General features: G+C 42.1%; 1 protein-coding gene and 1 non-coding gene across 2 annotated transcripts; both read left to right on the top strand.

The window, feature by feature from the left end:
- Nucleotides 1-6,588: 6,588 nt before the first annotated feature.
- gtpbp4 (GTP binding protein 4) lies at nt 6,589-17,032 on the top strand. Its single transcript, XM_021613171.2, has 17 exons — nt 6,589-6,976; nt 7,287-7,457; nt 7,547-7,650; nt 7,749-7,885; nt 8,625-8,725; nt 9,939-10,031; nt 10,363-10,554; nt 13,969-14,034; nt 14,168-14,257; nt 14,357-14,467; nt 14,653-14,730; nt 14,894-14,945; nt 15,059-15,159; nt 15,398-15,595; nt 15,697-15,762; nt 15,866-16,015; nt 16,304-17,032. The coding sequence occupies exons 1-17, from the start codon at nt 6,929-6,931 to the stop codon at nt 16,454-16,456; spliced, it is 1,911 nt and encodes a 636-aa protein (XP_021468846.1). The 5' UTR covers nt 6,589-6,928; the 3' UTR covers nt 16,457-17,032.
- On the top strand, nt 10,777-10,958 carry LOC118965687. The gene has a single exon (XR_005053065.1). It is a non-coding gene; the product is annotated as a small nucleolar RNA SNORA81 (small nucleolar RNA).
- Nucleotides 17,033-17,329: the final 297 nt, after the last annotated feature.

The raw sequence follows: 17,329 nt of genomic DNA, 5'->3' as shown, positions 1-17,329 counted from the left end.
GATGGCATCATCAATTCACCCAACTTATTGTGGGAAGCTTGTGGAAGACTACCTGAAATGTTTGACACAAATTAAACAGTTTTAATGGCAATGCTACCAAATACTCATTGAGTGTATGTAAACTTCTGACCACTGAGAATGTGATGAATGAAATAAAAGCTGAAATAAATCATTCTCAACTATTATTCTGACATTTCACGTTCTTAAAATTAAGTGGTGTTCCTAACTGACCTAAAACAGGGAATTGTAACTAGGATTAAGTGTCAGGAATTGTGCAAAACTGAGTTTAAATGTATTTGGCTAAGATGTATGTAAACTTCAGACTTCAACTGTATTCTCATTCACCCCTTTAGATTTGTGTGTATTAGGTAGTTGTTGGGAAATTGTTAGATTACTTGTTAGATATTACTCCACTGTCGGAACTAGAAGCAAGCATTTTGCTACACTCGCATTAACATCTGCTAACCATGTGTATGTGGCAAATTTAAATGTGTTTATTTTATTCCACTATTTGTACCCTTTTGGATTAGTAGCATTGAGGAACTTTTATTTTGAAGGCAAGCTGCAAATTCCACTATTGTGGCTAATCCTTATTGTGGCTAGCTTCACACAGGTGCATTTTCCTTTCCTTTTCGGAGGAAAGTGACCATTGAACTCAAAGCTGTCACAAGAAAGGAACTCCCGCCTCCTACCACAATAAACAGGCTCCTCAGTTGGTCGAAATTCACAGTGGGCTCACGGATCCACTCGTGATCAACATTGTGGGTGTGTATCACAGGCCACGTGTGAATTGCTTGATTTTAGGGTTTGTACCTCAAGGTTTTTGGACTTTATGAAAGATGTCCACAATCTTGTAAAAAAACATATAGTCTAATGTATTGGTAAAAAAAATATAATAACAGGATTAATGATTAATGATTATATTTTTTATTTAACTAGAAAAGTCAGCTATGGACAAATTCTTATTTACGATGACTGCCTAAATCGACGCAGAACCAATTGTGGGGATGAATGAGCCAATTATAAACTGGGGATGATTAGGTGACCATGATGGTATGAGGGCCAGATTGGGAATTTAGCCAGGACACCCCTACTACACCCAAACTCTTACTTGTAGTGCCATAGAATCTTTAGTAACCACAGAGTCATGACACCAGTTAAATGTTCTATCCAAAAGACAGCACCCTACACAGGGCAATGTCCCCAATCACTGGGGTATTGGGATATTTTTTTGGGATATTTTTTTATTGTTTTTATACCAGAGGAAAGTGTGCTTCCAACTGGCCCTCCAACACTACTTCCAGCAGCATCTCGTCTCCCATCCATGGACTGACCAGGGAAACCTTGCTTAGCTTCAGAAGCAAGCCAGCAGTGGGATGCAGGGTGGTATGCTGCTGGATGCAGGGTGGTATGCTGCTGGATGCAGGGTGGTATGCTACTGGATGCAGGGTGGTATGCTGCTGGCTACAGGGTGGTATGCTGCTGGATGCAGGGTGGTATGCTGCTGGATGCAGGGTGGTATGCTGCTGGATGCAGGGTGGTATGCTGCTGGCTACAGGGTGGTATGCTGCTGGATGCAGGGTGGTATGCTGCTGGCTACAGGGTGGTATGCTGCTGGATGCAGGGTGGTATGCTGCTGGATGCAGGGTGGTATGCTGCTGGCTACAGGGTGGTATGCTGCTGGATGCAGGGTGGTATGCTGCTGGATGCAGGGTGGTATTCTGCTGGCTACAGGGTGGTATGCTGCTGGATGCAGGGTGCTCTCTCAGAAACATGGTTACATGGTTCTGTCTCTGATAAAAACATTGAAGTATATTATTATAATGTATTTAGATGTGATAGATTGCAGAAAGGGGGGGTGGGGGGTGTCCATATGTAAAATATAACTTTAGCCATTAGATATTGCGCTATATTACAGGTGACAGGTTTAGTACTCATCAACCAGAAAGTTGGTTGGCCCGCTGATGTCACATAGGTTGATACATTGGTACGATTTCATTTATAAAGCCCTTTTACAAAAACTCCCACTGTACCCAACATCATTACTAACCTTTAGACATATGAGTTCCCACAGCCCGTCTCATAGATGATTAACTCTGGAAATTCCTTTGGTCTCTACTGAGTTAGGTAAATTTCCTTCTCGTTTTTTTGCACCGTATTTGTAGAACACGCTTCAAAATGTTCTTAAATTTGATGTTTTGGTGACTTTAGGCAATTCAGTACCTAATTACTGATGAATGTGTTTGTTTTTTATGACCGTGTTTTCTTTCTGTTTGCATTTTGTATTTATATTTTCATCTGTATTTTGTGTAATGTATGTAATTCAGGGCTCATCTGTAAAAGAGACCTTGGTCTCAGTATGACTCACTGATTTAAAAAAAAAAGTTAAATAAAAATAAGTGTGCATTATAAAGCACACATAAACATCAGTGGTTCCATCAGCCCCATGAAGTTGTGGGAGGATGATATGATGCCAATAGACTGCAGTATTCTAACATGGGGCCCCAGAGGGAATGACAGTCAGCCTGTCTTTGTTATCTCAAATCAAATCAAAGTTAATTGGTCACTTACACATATTTGCAGAAGTTAAGGCAGGTGCTGCGAAATGCTTGTGTTTCTAGCTCCAACAGTGCAGTAATAATACCTAATATATGCAGTAATAATACCTTGTCTGCTTGAATCATTCAGGTTTAATATACTGTGTAGATGCAAACTGCCAGTGCTTTCTTCAATACTTTTTTCTATGGGACTCTAAAGTACTGGAGGCCTACTGTAATCTACAGTTGAAGTCGGAAGTTTACATACACCTTAGCCAAATACATTTAAACTCAGTTTTTCACCATTCCTGAATTTGAATCCTAGTAAAAATTCCCTGTCTTAGGTCAGTTAGGACCACCACTATATTTTAAGAATGTGAAATGTCAGAATAATAGTAGAGAGAATTATTTATTTAAGCTTTTATTTCTTTCATCGGTCTATAAAAAGTGGTCAGATGAAGCAGATGCTAAACTACAGGACTGTTTTGCTATCACAGACTGGAACATGTTCTGGGATTCTTCCGGCGGCATTGAGGAGTACACCACATCATTCCCTGGCTTTATCAATAAGTGCATCGAGGACGTCGTCCCCACAGTGACTGTACGTACATACCCCAACCAGAAGCCATGGATTACAGGCAACATTCGCACTGAGCTAAAGGGTAGAGCTGCCGCTTTCAAGGTGCGGGACTCTAACCCAGAAGCTTACAAGAAATCTTGCTATGCCCTGTGATGAACCATCAAACAGGCAAAGTGTCAATACAGGGCTAAGATTGAATCATACTACACCCGGCCCCGATGCTCTTCTAATTTGACAGGGCTTGCAAACTATTACAGAATACAAAGGGAAGCACAGCCGCGAGCTGCCCAGTGACACGAGCTGCCCAGTGACACGAGCCTACCAGACGAGCTAAATCACTTATATGCTCGCTTCGAGGTAAGCAACACTGAGGCATGCATGAGAGCATCAGCTGTTCCGGATGACTGTGTGATCACGCTCTCCGTAGCCGACGTGAGTAAGACCTTTAAACAGGCCAACATACACAAGGCTGCGAGGCCAGACAGATTACCAGGACGTGTGCTCTGGGCATGTGCTGACCAACTGGCAGGTGTCTTCACTGACATTTTCAACATGTCCCTGATTGAGTCTGTAATATCAACATGTTTCAAGCAGACCACCATAGTCCCTGTGCCCAAGAACAAAGGCAAAGGCAACCTGCCTAAATGACTACAGACCCGTAGCACTCACATCCGTAGCCATGAAGTGCTTTGAAAGGTTGGTAATGGCTCACATCAACATCATTATCCCAGAAACCCTAGACCCACTCCAATTTGCATACCGCCCAAACAGATCCACAGATGATGCATTCTCTATTGCACTCCATACTACCCTTTCCCACCTGGACAAAAGGAACACTTATTTGAGAATGCTATTCATTGACTACAGCTCAGCATTCAACACCATAGTACCCTCAAAGCTCATCACTAAGCTAAGGATCCTGGGACTAAACACCTCCCTCTGCAACTGGATCCTGGACTTCCTGATTGGCCGCCCCCAAGTGGTGAGGGTAGGTAGCAACACATCCACACTGATCCTCAACACTGGAGCTCCCCAGGGGTGCGTGCTCAGTCCCCTCCTGTACTCCCTGTTCACCCATGACTGCATGACCAGGCACGACTCCAACACCATCATTAAGTTTGCAGACGACACAACAGTGGTAGGCCTGATCACCGACAACGATGAGACAGTCTATATGGAGGAGGTCAGAGACCTGGCCTGGTGGTGCCAGAATAACAACCTATCCCTCAACTTAACCAAGACTAAGGAGATGATTGTGGACTACAGGAAAAGGAGGACCGAGCACGCCCCCATTCTCATCGACAGGGCTGTAGTGGAGCAGGTTGAGAGCTTCGAGTTCCTTGGTGTCCACATCAACAACAAACTAGAATGGTCCAAACACACCAAGACAGTCATGAAGAGGGCACGACAAAGCCTATTCCCCCTTAAGACCCTAAAAAGATTTGGCATGGGTCTTGAGATCCTCAAAAGGTTCTACAGCTGCAACATCGAGAGCATGGTTGCATGACTGCCTGGTACGGCAATTGTTCTGCCTCTGACCGCAAGGCACTACAGAGGGTAGTGCGTACGGCCCAGTACGTCACTGGGGCAAAGCTTCCTGCAATCCAGGACCTCTACACCAGGCGGTGTCAGAGGAAGGCCCTAAAAATTGTCAAAGTCCCCAGCCACCCCAGTCATAGACTGTTCTCTCTACTACCAGTACCGGAGTGCCAAGTCTATGACTAAAAGGCTTCTCAACAGTTTTTACCCCAAGTCAAAATGACCCCTTGAACAGGCAATCAAATTGGTACCTGGACTATTTGCATTGTGTGCGCCCCCCAACCCCTCTTTTTACGCTGCTGCTACTCTCTGTTTACTCTCTGTTTATCATATATGCATAATCACTTTAACTATACATTCATGTACATACTACCTGAATTGGGCCGACCAACCAGTGCTCCCGCACATTGGCTAACCGGGCTATCTGCATTGTGTCCCACCACCCACCACCCGCCAACCCCTCTTTTACGTTACTGCTACTCTCTGTTTATTATATATGCATAGTCACTTTAACCATATCTACATGTACATACTACCTCAATCAGCCTGACTAAACCGGTGTCTGTAAGTATCTTCGCTACTTTTATAGCCTCGCTACTGTATATAGCTGTTTTATTTCTTTACCTACCTATTGTTCACCTAATACCTTTTTTGCACTATTGGTTAGAGCCTGTAAGTAAACATTTCACTGTAAGGTCTACACCCGTTTTATCCGGCGCACGTGACAAACTTTGATTTGATTTGATTTCATCACATTCCCAGTGGGTCAGAAGTTTACATACACTCAATTAGTATTTGGTAACATTGTCTTTAAATTGTTTAACTTGCGTCAAACGTTTAGGGTAGTCTTCCACAAGCTTTGGCCCATTCCTCCTGACAGAGCTGGTGTAACTGCGTCAGGTTTGTAGGCATCCTTCCTAACATAATACCTTTTCAGTTCTGCCCACAAATGTTCCATAGGATTGAGGTCAGGGCTTTGTTTTCCTTAAGCCATTTTGCCACAACTTTGGAAATATGCTTTATGTCATTGTCCATTTGGAAGACCCATTTGCGACCAAGCTTTAACTTCCTGACTGATGTCTTGAGATGTTGCTTCAATATTTCCACACAATTTCCCTCCCTCATGATGCCATCTATTTTTTGAAGTGCACCAGTCCCTCCTGCAGCAAAGCACCCCCACAACATGATGTGCACCCCCACCCATGTGCTTCACGGTTGGGATGGTGTTCTTCGGCTTGCAAGCCTCCCCATTTTTCCTCCAAACATAACGATGGTCAATATGGCCAAACAGTTCTATTTTTGTTTCATCAGACCAGATGATATTTCTCCAAAAAGTATGATCTTTGTCCCCAAGTGCAGTTGCAAACCGTAGTCTGGCTTTTTTATGGCGGTTTTGGAGCAGTGGTTTCTTCCTTGCTGAACGGCCTTTCAGGTTATGTCGATACAGGAGTTGTTTTACTGTGGATATACTGTAGATACTTTTGTACCGGTTTCCTCCAGCATCTTCACAAGGTCCTTTGCTGTTGTTCTGGGATTGATTTGCACTTTTCACACCAAAGTACATTCATCTCTAGGAGACAGAGATGATGGCTGCCTGGTTCCATGGTGTTTATACTTGCGTACTATTGTTTGTACAGATGAACGTGGTACCTTCAGGCATTTGGAAATTACTCCCAAGGATTAACCAGACTTGTGGAGGTCTACCATTTTTTTCTGAGGTCGTGGCTGATTTATTTAGATTTTTCCATGATGTCAAGCAAAGAGGCACTGAGTTTGAAGGTAGGCCTTGAAATACATACACAGGTACACCTTCAATTGACTCAAATTATGTCAATTAGCCTATCAGAAGCTTCTAAAGCCATGACATCATTTTCTGGAATTTTCCAAGCTGTTTAAAGGCACAGTCAATTTAGTGTATGTAAACTTCTGACCCACTGGAATTGTAATACAGTGAATTATAAGTGAAATAATTACATGTGTCATGCACAAAGTAGATGTCCTAACCGACTTGCCAAAACTATAGTTTGTTAATAAGACATTTGAGGAGTGGTTGAAAAACAAGTGTATGTAAACTTCTGACTTCAACTGCATGTCATTTTTGCATCCCTGACTTCATGTGAGCACTAGAGGGCAGTGTGAAGAAAAGCGCGCACATGTATTTTCTCACGTGGAGTTCCTCTTGATGTAACAGCTTCACTTCCTCATCTTTGTTGTTTCGATCCGGTTTGGGTCCTTTCCGCTTGCAGTCAGTGTCCAAACGTGCTCCGAAAAAATGGCACTTTATAATTTTAAGAAGATTATGGTGGTTCCCACCTCAAAGGTACGTTTTTACACGTTTTACAAGTTGTTGATGTGTTTCTCCGGAAAATACCGACTCTAAATTACGAAAACGTACTGTTTATCTGGTTGGAATTAAATGTCTGTTTCTGGAGAGAGACACGTGTTGTGCTTGGGAAGGGAGAGAAGCCACGCATGACATTTATTTTTGGGGGGGTCAACAGTATACATACAAATGCGTGTCTAGCGACGTGAATTGTGTGTTATTGTAAAACACATAGTATTGACAAATACATTTTGTTTAAATTGACCTCATTCAATGTGCTGATTGCCGTTCCCAATTTATTTCACAGGAATTCATTGACATCACTTTATCGAAAACCCAAAGGAAGACTCCGACAGTAGTACACAAGCATTATCAAATTCACCGCATCAGGCATTTCTACATGCGCAAGGTGAAATTCACCCAACAGAACTATCATGATCGGCTCTCCCAGATTTTGACAGACTTTCCCAAATTGGACGTAAGTAATGTTATTGCTTTGAAAGTCTTGTAATATTCAGACACTACCAAGGTCCACTTTGTGCTAATGAATAATATGGTCTTCCACAGGATATCCATCCTTTCTATGCAGATTTGATGAATGTCTTGTATGACAAAGACCATTACAAGTTGGCTTTGGGACAGATCAACATTGCAAAGAATTTGATTGACAAGTATGAAGCTTACTCTTCCCATTTTTTGTTGTTACTTACACTGATCATATATGTTGGTCAATTTGGAGTGGTCCCACTCAAACGTGTTCTTGTTGCAGTGTTTCCAAAGACTATGTTCGACTGATGAAGTATGGTGATTCTCTGTACCGCTGTAAACAATTGAAGCGCGCTGCTCTGGGTCGGATGTGCACCATCATGAAGCGACAGAAGCAAAGCTTGGAATACCTGGAACAAGGTGATCTTTTAGTTATTTACTTTGTTTTATGAAAGGCAACGTATGCTCAGTCACAGATTGTATACTATGTATTTTTTATTAGCTAAGCAATAAGTGGTAAATGCAATTTTCGTATATACGGGCTCTCTGTCCCACCTCGCAGGGCAAACAGAGAACTGACTTGTTCTTGACAAAGATATTATAAATATACCCTGACAGAAAAAGTTCCTGCTTCCATGCCGGCCTGTCAGAGTAGAGACTGGGCGTGGTTTAAACTCACCCAGCCTATCGTTGATTGTTGTCGTACGAGCTGGTACCAGCCCCCGGGCGCTCCAGTTGATAGATGTAACTTGCTGTGTCGAGTATCTTTGTGCCCATGCTCGATACCGTTATCTCGCACCTGGCTCCTGTTATCTAACAAAAGACTGTTTGTTCTCGCAACACTACGTTCTGAATGTGCCCCCCCCCCAACTCATTGCACAGTTCCTGTCTTCATGTTATTCTGTATTTTTCCATCATGGGAAAGGCCCATGGCTCTGAAAATGTTAACAATGTTTCACGTCAGCTATGTTGCAAAACACATACATACATCCACACAAGCCAACAGCAGATAATATTCAATCACATATATGGTAACGGGCTATAGTGCATAACACAGAATCCTCATAATGCATGCCTGTAAATGGCTTCGGTGTACATATACTAAAGACATTAGCCTCCAGCTGTCATTGTTGTTTACATTTTGTTATTGTTTTTACAGTGCGCCAGCATCTTTCCCGTTTACCAACGATTGATCCCAACACTCGAACTCTACTGCTTTGTGGATATCCTAATGTGGGCAAGTCTAGTTTCATCAACAAGGTATTCATTCCTGTTGTTATTCTTTGTCAGTTCAATGGTTGGTAGAACCTTTAGTGTCCAAATAAAATTGTATTGCTCACATGCGCAGAATACAACAGGTGTAGACTTTACAGTGAAATGCTTACTTACGAGCCCATTCCCAACAATGCAGATTTAACTCAAGACAATTATTTGCCAAATAAAAAAAGCCAATGGTAACACAAAAACAATAACGAGGCTATATTCAAAGAGTACCAGTACCGAGTCAATGTGCAGAGGTGCAAGGTAATTGAGGTAATACTGTATGTACATGTAGTTAGGGGTAAAAGTGACTAGGCAATCCGGATATATAATTATCAGAGTAGCAGCAGCATGTTTGTTGTAGTTTTAAGTGTAGTATGTGTGGGTAGAGTCTACTGAGTGTGCATAGAGCCAGTGCAAGAGAGTCAGTGCAAAACAATTAAGATGAATAACTAATAAAGGGGTCATTGTAAATAATCTGGGTAGCCAATCGATTAACTGTTCGGCAGTCTGATGGAAAGAGCCTTTTGGTCCCAGACTTGGCGCTCCGGTACCACTTGCCGTGCAGTAGCAGAGAGAACAGTCTATGACCTGGGGACTGGAGTCTGACTATTTTTAGGGCCTAACTCTGACATCGCCTGGTATATAGGCCTGTATTTGTCCTATATCCCAGCCCCCGTCCCCGCATGAGGCCTTTTGGTAGGCTGTCATTGTAAATAATCATTTGTTCTTAACTGACTTGCCTAGTTAAAGGCTAAATAAAAAATGAGGTCCTGGATGGCAAGGAGTTCAGCCCCAGTGATGTACTGGGCCTCATGCACTACCCTCTGTAGTGCCAAGCAGTTGCCATACCAAGCGGTGATGCAGCCAGTCAAGATGCTCTCAATGGTGCAGCTGTAGAACTTTGAGGATCTGATGGCCAATGCCAAATCCATTAGTTTGGTGTATTTTTAAATAAAGTTTAAGCACCCATTGTTAGAGTCATTGCACTATGTTTCTTGTCTCGGTTGCTGCACGATGTATCAATCTTAGTCGTGTTGTTGTAAATAATGTTGTGACTGGCTTCCCTGGTAAAATAAAGGCAACTAGAAATAAATGGGTTGAGGTTCATTTGAACATCCTGGTACATATGCAGAACGTGGATAAAATGGTCATACAAAACATTTTAGTAGTGTGAGAAAAGAGTTCAGCTTTGTCAACATGTCTTCCCCAGGTCACCAGAGCTGATGTTGAAGTCCAGCCCTACGCCTTCACCACCAAGTCCTTGTTCGTCGGCCACATGGATTACAAATACCTTCGTTGGCAGGTCAGATTGCTTTAATGCACTTACACGCCAGCTATCTCTAGCTGGAATAGATTGGAACAGTTAAATATTTGATATTCATACACTTTTTCCACCAGATTGTACTTGGTAGGAAAATAGATCACAACACAGATACGTCAAGTACCCTTTGTAGGTCTGTGATGAGAAATCATGCACCACGCTGAACGTGTGATGGATAACCCCTACCACAATATCTGAGACTGTCAATAAAGTACTCGAGGTAGTGTTAGTTTCTCTCTCAATCACGAGTTGTCGAGTACGATTAACACCTGGACCATTTAATGTGTATTGCTAACTCCATATGTGGCCGCAGGTGGTTGACACCCCAGGGATCTTGGACCACCCTTTGGAGGAGAGGAACACCATTGAGATGCAGGCTATCACAGCCCTGGCCCATCTGCGTTCTGCCGTGCTCTACGTTATGGACGTCTCCGAGCAGTGTGGCCAAACCCTGGAGCAGCAGCTCGAGCTCTTCAACAACATCCGGCCCCTCTTTGCCAACAAGGTCAGAGGTCATGTTATGGAGGCACCATTGATTACTTTTTAAGTCTGCATCACAAATGACACACCCTTTTATAGTGCATTACTGTCCTATTGACCCTGGTCAAAGGTAATGGATTGTATAAGGAATAGGGTGCCTATTCAGACCATGTTTAATGGAAGCAGCATTGTCGATAGTTGTAAGCTTGTGAGTTAGTCAACAGCTTGGTCAAAAGTCAAAACCTTTCCCTTCTTTTAAAGCACCCTGCTAAAATTGTGGGGGTGAAGCCTCCGGGCTTGGCTCTTGCGGCCATGTAAGCATGGGTACACCAAGGAAGGATAGAAAAGGCCCAGAGTCGCAAGTGAGGCTAGGACGGACCTCTTTCTTAATGTCCAGTGTCCTTTGTCTCAAGGCTCTGTGCTACATTATTTCTCTGAAATGAGCAAGGCATGTCAAAAAAACAAAAAAAAAACAACACTTTAGACCCCTATAGAATTCTGGAATGCTGCTTTAGATTACTGATTAGTAATTTAAGATAAAACTAATTTTCTCACACAGCTCAAAAACAAATGACAATTACAAGTTAACTTAGTTTTAAAGAACACAGCCTCTTATTTAATGACCCCACATTCATGTCAATAGGAATAACACACATTTTGTCTTCCATTGTGTAAAGACACTATCAGAAAACGATTAACACTCAACACAACAAAAAATCCTAGAGTATTTCAATTGTAGTAAATCTGACTAAATTACTCACTCAAAATGTACCACGTTTAATATATTATACGTATAAATATTATTTTCATATAAATAAAAATATGATCTCAAATGTGGCCAGAAGACAATTCAGAAGTATTTCAAAACCGACACAGAGTAGGCTATTTGATTGACATCTATTCTTACTTCTGTAACATTGTAAAAATGCAGACAACTATTCATTTTCACAAAAAAAAATGTAGGTAACCCTTCAATAAGATTTAGTACAGACCAGGCCTGACACAAAATGTAGGTAACCCTTCAATAAGATTTAGTACAGACCAGGCCTGACACAAAATGTAGGTAACCCTTCAATAAGATTTAGTACAGACCAGGCCTGACACAAAATGTAGGTAACCCTTCAATAAGATTTAGTACAGACCAGGCCTCACACAAAATGTAGGTAACCCTTCAATAAGATTTAGTACAGACCAGGCCTGACACAAAATGTAGGTAACCCTTCAATAAGATTTAGTACAGACCAGGCCTGACACAAAATGTAGGTAACCCTTCAATAAGATTTAGTACAGACCAGGCCTGACACAAAATGTAGGTAACCCTTCAATAAGATTTAGTACAAACCAGGCCTGACACAAAATGTAGAAATAGTAGCCTACTTGGACAACAAGAATTATTCAATATTATTATTTTTTTTAACCTTTATTTAACTAGGCAAGTCAGTTAAGAAGAAATTCTTATTTACGTTGACGTCCAAACCCGGACGACGCTTGGCCAGTTGTGCGTCGCCCTATGGGACTCCCAATCACGGCCTGATGTGATTTAGCCTGGATTCTCTCCTCTTGCACTGAAACGCAGTGCCTAAGACCGCCGCGCCACTCAGGAGCTGCCAGATGGAGACCGATAAAGAGAGAAGATACAAAACACAACAAACTGTTCATAGACAATAAAGGAGGTTTCTACACATCTCAAATCAAATGTTATTTGTCACATACACATGGTTAGCAGATGTTAATGCGAGTGTAGCGAAATGCTTGTGCTTCTAGTTCCGACAATGCAGTAATAACCAACAAGTAATCTAACTAACTATCTCCCACTCTACACTGCGTCCACTCTGGATGCACACCACACACCCTCTTGCGCCCTTCAAAGTTAACCTGCTTTCAAATGAGTTTACAACTCGATCCACAATTCCCTGGTTCCACACTCTTGGTTCCTCACTTTCTACAATATCACAAAGGGAATTCCTTCAGGGACCAGCACCTGCGGTTTCTGGGAAGGGACCTTTGCAGGGTCTCCCACACACTGTACGCATTTCTGATGGCAATGTTGAGCATCCCCCAAAATACATACTTCCACCATTTTCTGCCTCTGTCCCCAACATTGTAATAGCTCCTCAGTTGGTCAAGATGATCAACCCCTAGAGGAACAGAGTAACGGAGGGAGAGGAGTAACAGATAAGATAATTGTGGTCAATTGTCCACCGGTCTAAAGTCCATTGCTCGTGTTTCTTTGCCCAAGCAAGTTTCTTCTTCTTATTGGTGTCCTTTAGTAGTAGTTTCTTTGCAGCAGTTCGACCATGAAGGCCTGATTCATACAGTCTATGAATATATCCTCCTAGCAAACATGACAAACCATAAGCTAATCCCAACAGATAAACACATTACTCTAGCCTTTGTTTCGGTGGCTAATTATCTGGTTGTCTGTACTGCTAGCTAGGGAAAGTGACAGCTGAGGTTGATATTTCGTGAGCGCAGCCCACATTTACCGCTACTCACAACATTTCTTGTCTGACAGACCAACTATACTGAACAAAAATATAAATGCAACAATTTCAACAATTTTACTGAGTTACAGTTCACAAAAGAAAATCAGTCAATTGAAATTGCCCTAATCTAGTGGATAATGGATTTCACATGACCGGGCAAGGGCAACAGTTCTCTGGCAACAGCTCTGGTGGACATTCCTGCCGCCAGCATGCCAATTTTACGCTCCCCCAACTGCACATTTAAGTGGCATTTTATTATCCCCAGCACAAGGTGCACTTGTGTAATGATCATGCTGTTTAATTAGCTTCTTGATATGCCACACCTGTCATGTCGATGGATTATCTTGGCAAAGGAGACATTTTCACTAACAGGGATGTAAACAAGTTTGTGAACATCATTTGAGATAAATCAGCTCATGAAACATGGGACCAACACTTTACATGTTGTGTTTATAATTTTGTTCAGTATAGTTAGCCAGCTACCTATAGCAAGCATCTTGGGCCATTTCCATAAAAATGACATCGGTAGAAACAAGATAACGAGTTAGCTGACTATATACAGCTGAACTCTGCAACTCGAGCCCGAGAGCAATCATTTGAGCACCACTGTTGATGTGTCCGCCTGTACCAACCAAGTTAGGGATGTCAGGACTTGCTCATCTGAGAGCTATTCCCCAAGTTTCACAGCATCGAACATCGACAACACCAAACATATATAATGTTTACTTATTTCACTCGCCTCAACATCGCTTTTCAAAGTGCAAGGACTGATCCGAATCCATATCACCAACCAACATAGATACAGCCTCTTTCACAGTGAAATGTCGTGTCCACTTCTGTGCTGTCATTTTGAGTAGTGGGGTTTAAAAAAGAAATGTTAAAGTCAAATGACGGCGTTCTCTGTTTCTGGTTTCACGCAAATATGATAATGTTATTATATTTTTTCCCTCTAGCCTTTGCTCATTGTGGCAAACAAGTGTGATGTCAAGAAGATCAGTGAACTCACTGAAGAAGACCAGGTTCGTAGTTTTTTTCATGTTCGTTAATATATTCTCTATCTTTACTTTGGCTGTATTTTTCGCCCCAGTTTACTTTGTCATCCTCTTCCAAGATGGGACTTGCTTATCAGGGTTTCCTACTTTGTTTCCTCAGAAAATCTTTGCTGACCTTACTGCAGAGGGCATCTCTGTCATTGAAACCAGCACTTTGACTGAGGAGGGAGTGATGACTGTGAAAACAGAAGTGAGGAGTCTAGTCCACTCTTCTGATTACTAACAATTTGCTAGTAGCACATTTTTCAAAATGTTCTACAAATAACTAATATATTTTCTTCAATTTCAGGCATGTGACAAACTTCTGGCCCATCGTGTCGACGGCAAAATGAAGGGCAAGAAGGTGCATGATGTGCTCAACAGATTGCATTTAGCAGTGCCTGCAAAGAGGGACGAGAAGGTAGGCTAAACACTATACTCTCTGTGGATGTGTACGTCTTTCCACATTTCGTTGTTTGCCCAAGTTAAACATGTTTGCAAGTCATAAAGCATGATTTTGATCGTGTTAAAACATAAATGTAATGGTTTATATACATTTTGAATGTGAACAGGTGAAATTGAGTTGTCCTGTTTTCTCAACACTAGGCGAGACCACCGTTCATTCCGGAGGGAGCTAGGATTGGCAGGAAAACAATGGAGGTGGATGCACCCAAACGCAAAACGGTAGAGCCATACTAATAATAGTAACAGTTGTGGAAGGATTATCTTGGAAGAGCCTTGGATGTAATCCGTGTGGGTTATGTTGTGGTAAACATGCATTGTAAAGATCTAGCTGTCTTACTAAGTATTATTTCACGAATGACCAATTTCCATCATTGATTTACAGGAGAGAGACCTGGAGGTGGAGATGGGAGATGATTATATCCTGGACCTACAGAGTATGTATATTGACGTTGTCATCAACTTTATCAAAAGCTTGTCTGAAAGGATATTGTGTTCAGCAAACTTATTTGGTCCATTTTCTCTAATACTTGATGTTTCCTCTTTTCAGAATATTGGGATCTGATGAATCAAGATGAGAAATATGATGTGATTCCTGAAATATGGGAGGGTCACAACATTGCAGATTATATCGACCCTGATATCATGAAGGTGAGTGGGGGGGGGGTGAAACCACTGATCTTGGTGACCATAGTTATTGTTGATCGGTATGGATAGGATGGACAGTTCTGCCACTATAGCCGACAACATGGACTGAAAAGGGATAATTGACAGGAATGGAAATGCCTCGAGTGATTTCATGGAATCATAGACTTAAATGGGGATGCCTTTTCTATTCATTCTAATTCTATGGCCGCCACCTCTCCTAACATCTCTCATGCCCATACAGAACCTGGAGGATCTGGAGAAGGAGGAGGAGCTGAAGGTGAAGGCAGGGGAGTACGAGACTGATGAGGAGAGCGAGGACGAGGAGATGCAGGAGATTCGTCAGCTGGCCAAACAGATCAGAGAGAAGAGGAAGCTGAAGATCGTTTGCTCCAAAGACAAGGATGTGCACGGCCCCAGACTACCCAGAACTGTCAAGAAGGTGACATGGACATCTTGTTTATATGCATAGAACTTTTAAAGTTAATCTTGTTTTATTTTCGGTCTTACTAATCACTGGGCCAAAATGTTAAACATTTACAGGTTGAAAGAAAAACCCTGGAGAAGGAAATGGGAGACCTTGGTCTGGACATGACTGGCAAAGATGATGTAAGTTGCTTTTAATTTAGTTATATTTATGTCAAGTACAATGTCTTAATACAAGCTACAGACCGGATACTGTATTCACACATTGCTGTTGATGTCCTTTCAGAGCCACTATGCAGTGAATGCCCGTAGATCCCGGAGCGTTGGCGTTGCCAAGAAGCGTAAGCGTGAGGCGTCTGTCGTTCCCACCTCTCGAACCCGCAGCCAGAGTGCCTCTCGTCCTCCACGCGACCAATCTGGTGTTCGCGATCCTAAGGTATGTGGTGTAGGCTATGCTAGATCTTCCTGTCATCAGGTGAAATGGTTTGTGTTAAAAATATGCACAATGCATATTGGGGAAGTGTTAGTCCCTTTTGGGAAGTGTTAGTCCCTTGTCTTAAAGAAACATATGCTTTTGGAGATGTTATGAAGATTAAGTTTGTCTGAAGTGGAACCCTATTATTGGTCCTCGTCAAAGTAGTGCTCTATATATGAATAAGAGTTCCATTTGGGACGCAACCTGTGTTTTGCTGAGGATTTACTGAAAGTATGTTTTCCTGTATAGATGGCGAAACAGGCCAAGAAGTTGATGAAGAACCAACAGAAGGACATGAACCGCCAGGGGAAGAAGGGGGAGGCAGACAGACATGTATTTGACCTCAAGCCAAAACATCTTTTCTCTGGCAAGAGGAAGTCCGGAACCAACGATCACAGATAAAGGCATTGATCGATGCAGTTTACTTTTTAGTCCAGCTTCTGTCTCAATTGTATACATTTTCCTCTGGAGTAAAACTGAACATAATTCAGGAACCGCAAACATTTATTATCATTCATTATATTGAGGTATTGAGTGACACGGACGTGTCGTTCCTGGTTTTGAAAAGCTGCAGCTGTGCAGTGGAGCACAAACAGAATCTGACAAGGTATCAGCAAGCAATGAGATGTTGGTGGATTTTAGTGGTAGTTCAACTTGTCACTTACGTGAACACCCACAGTCATAGCTTCCAATTGCTGTGGCCACCAATTGTTATACGAAAAAGGCTCATAGCATTTGAGTAAAGTGTACTTGAATTGTAAACTTTCATTGGAACATCTTGCCTTAACTCCTGGAATTTAATACAGTGTATTTCTTTGGTGTCGCTAGAAACATAAATAACATGAAGCTGCATGCACCATAACAGTTAACCTCTCACTAAATGTGAGTTTCTTCTACAGTGTACACTGAAGTGGGGAACTGATTAAATGCTAAATTGACATTTGTCTCTGTGGTGGTCAAATATACTGAATACTTTAATATTGATCTTGTCCTGCCTGTTTATTAAATAGTGTGATCGAAATATATAATAAATGATGTACCCATCCAGGAAATGTTAGGGAACTCGAAAATATTGTGTGGTGCACTCAATAGCCCTGCTCAAAGTGGGATGTTTAAATCATAGCTTGGTCAACAACGAGAATCAGAGATCTGTATATAATGACCAGATGCTCATGTCTCCATCCTAACAATGAAGTTGTTTGTTTATCTGGCTGGTTTATCCCGGTGGGAGGAGTTTGGATCGGGTGAGCCAGATGCCCTGCTCTGGCCAAGTCT

This window comes from Oncorhynchus mykiss, chromosome 8 (genome assembly GCF_013265735.2).
Source record: "Oncorhynchus mykiss isolate Arlee chromosome 8, USDA_OmykA_1.1, whole genome shotgun sequence".
NCBI lineage: Eukaryota > Metazoa > Chordata > Actinopteri > Salmoniformes > Salmonidae > Oncorhynchus > Oncorhynchus mykiss.
Note: the sequence above shows the minus strand (reverse complement) of the source record. Positions and strands in the feature narration are given on the sequence as shown.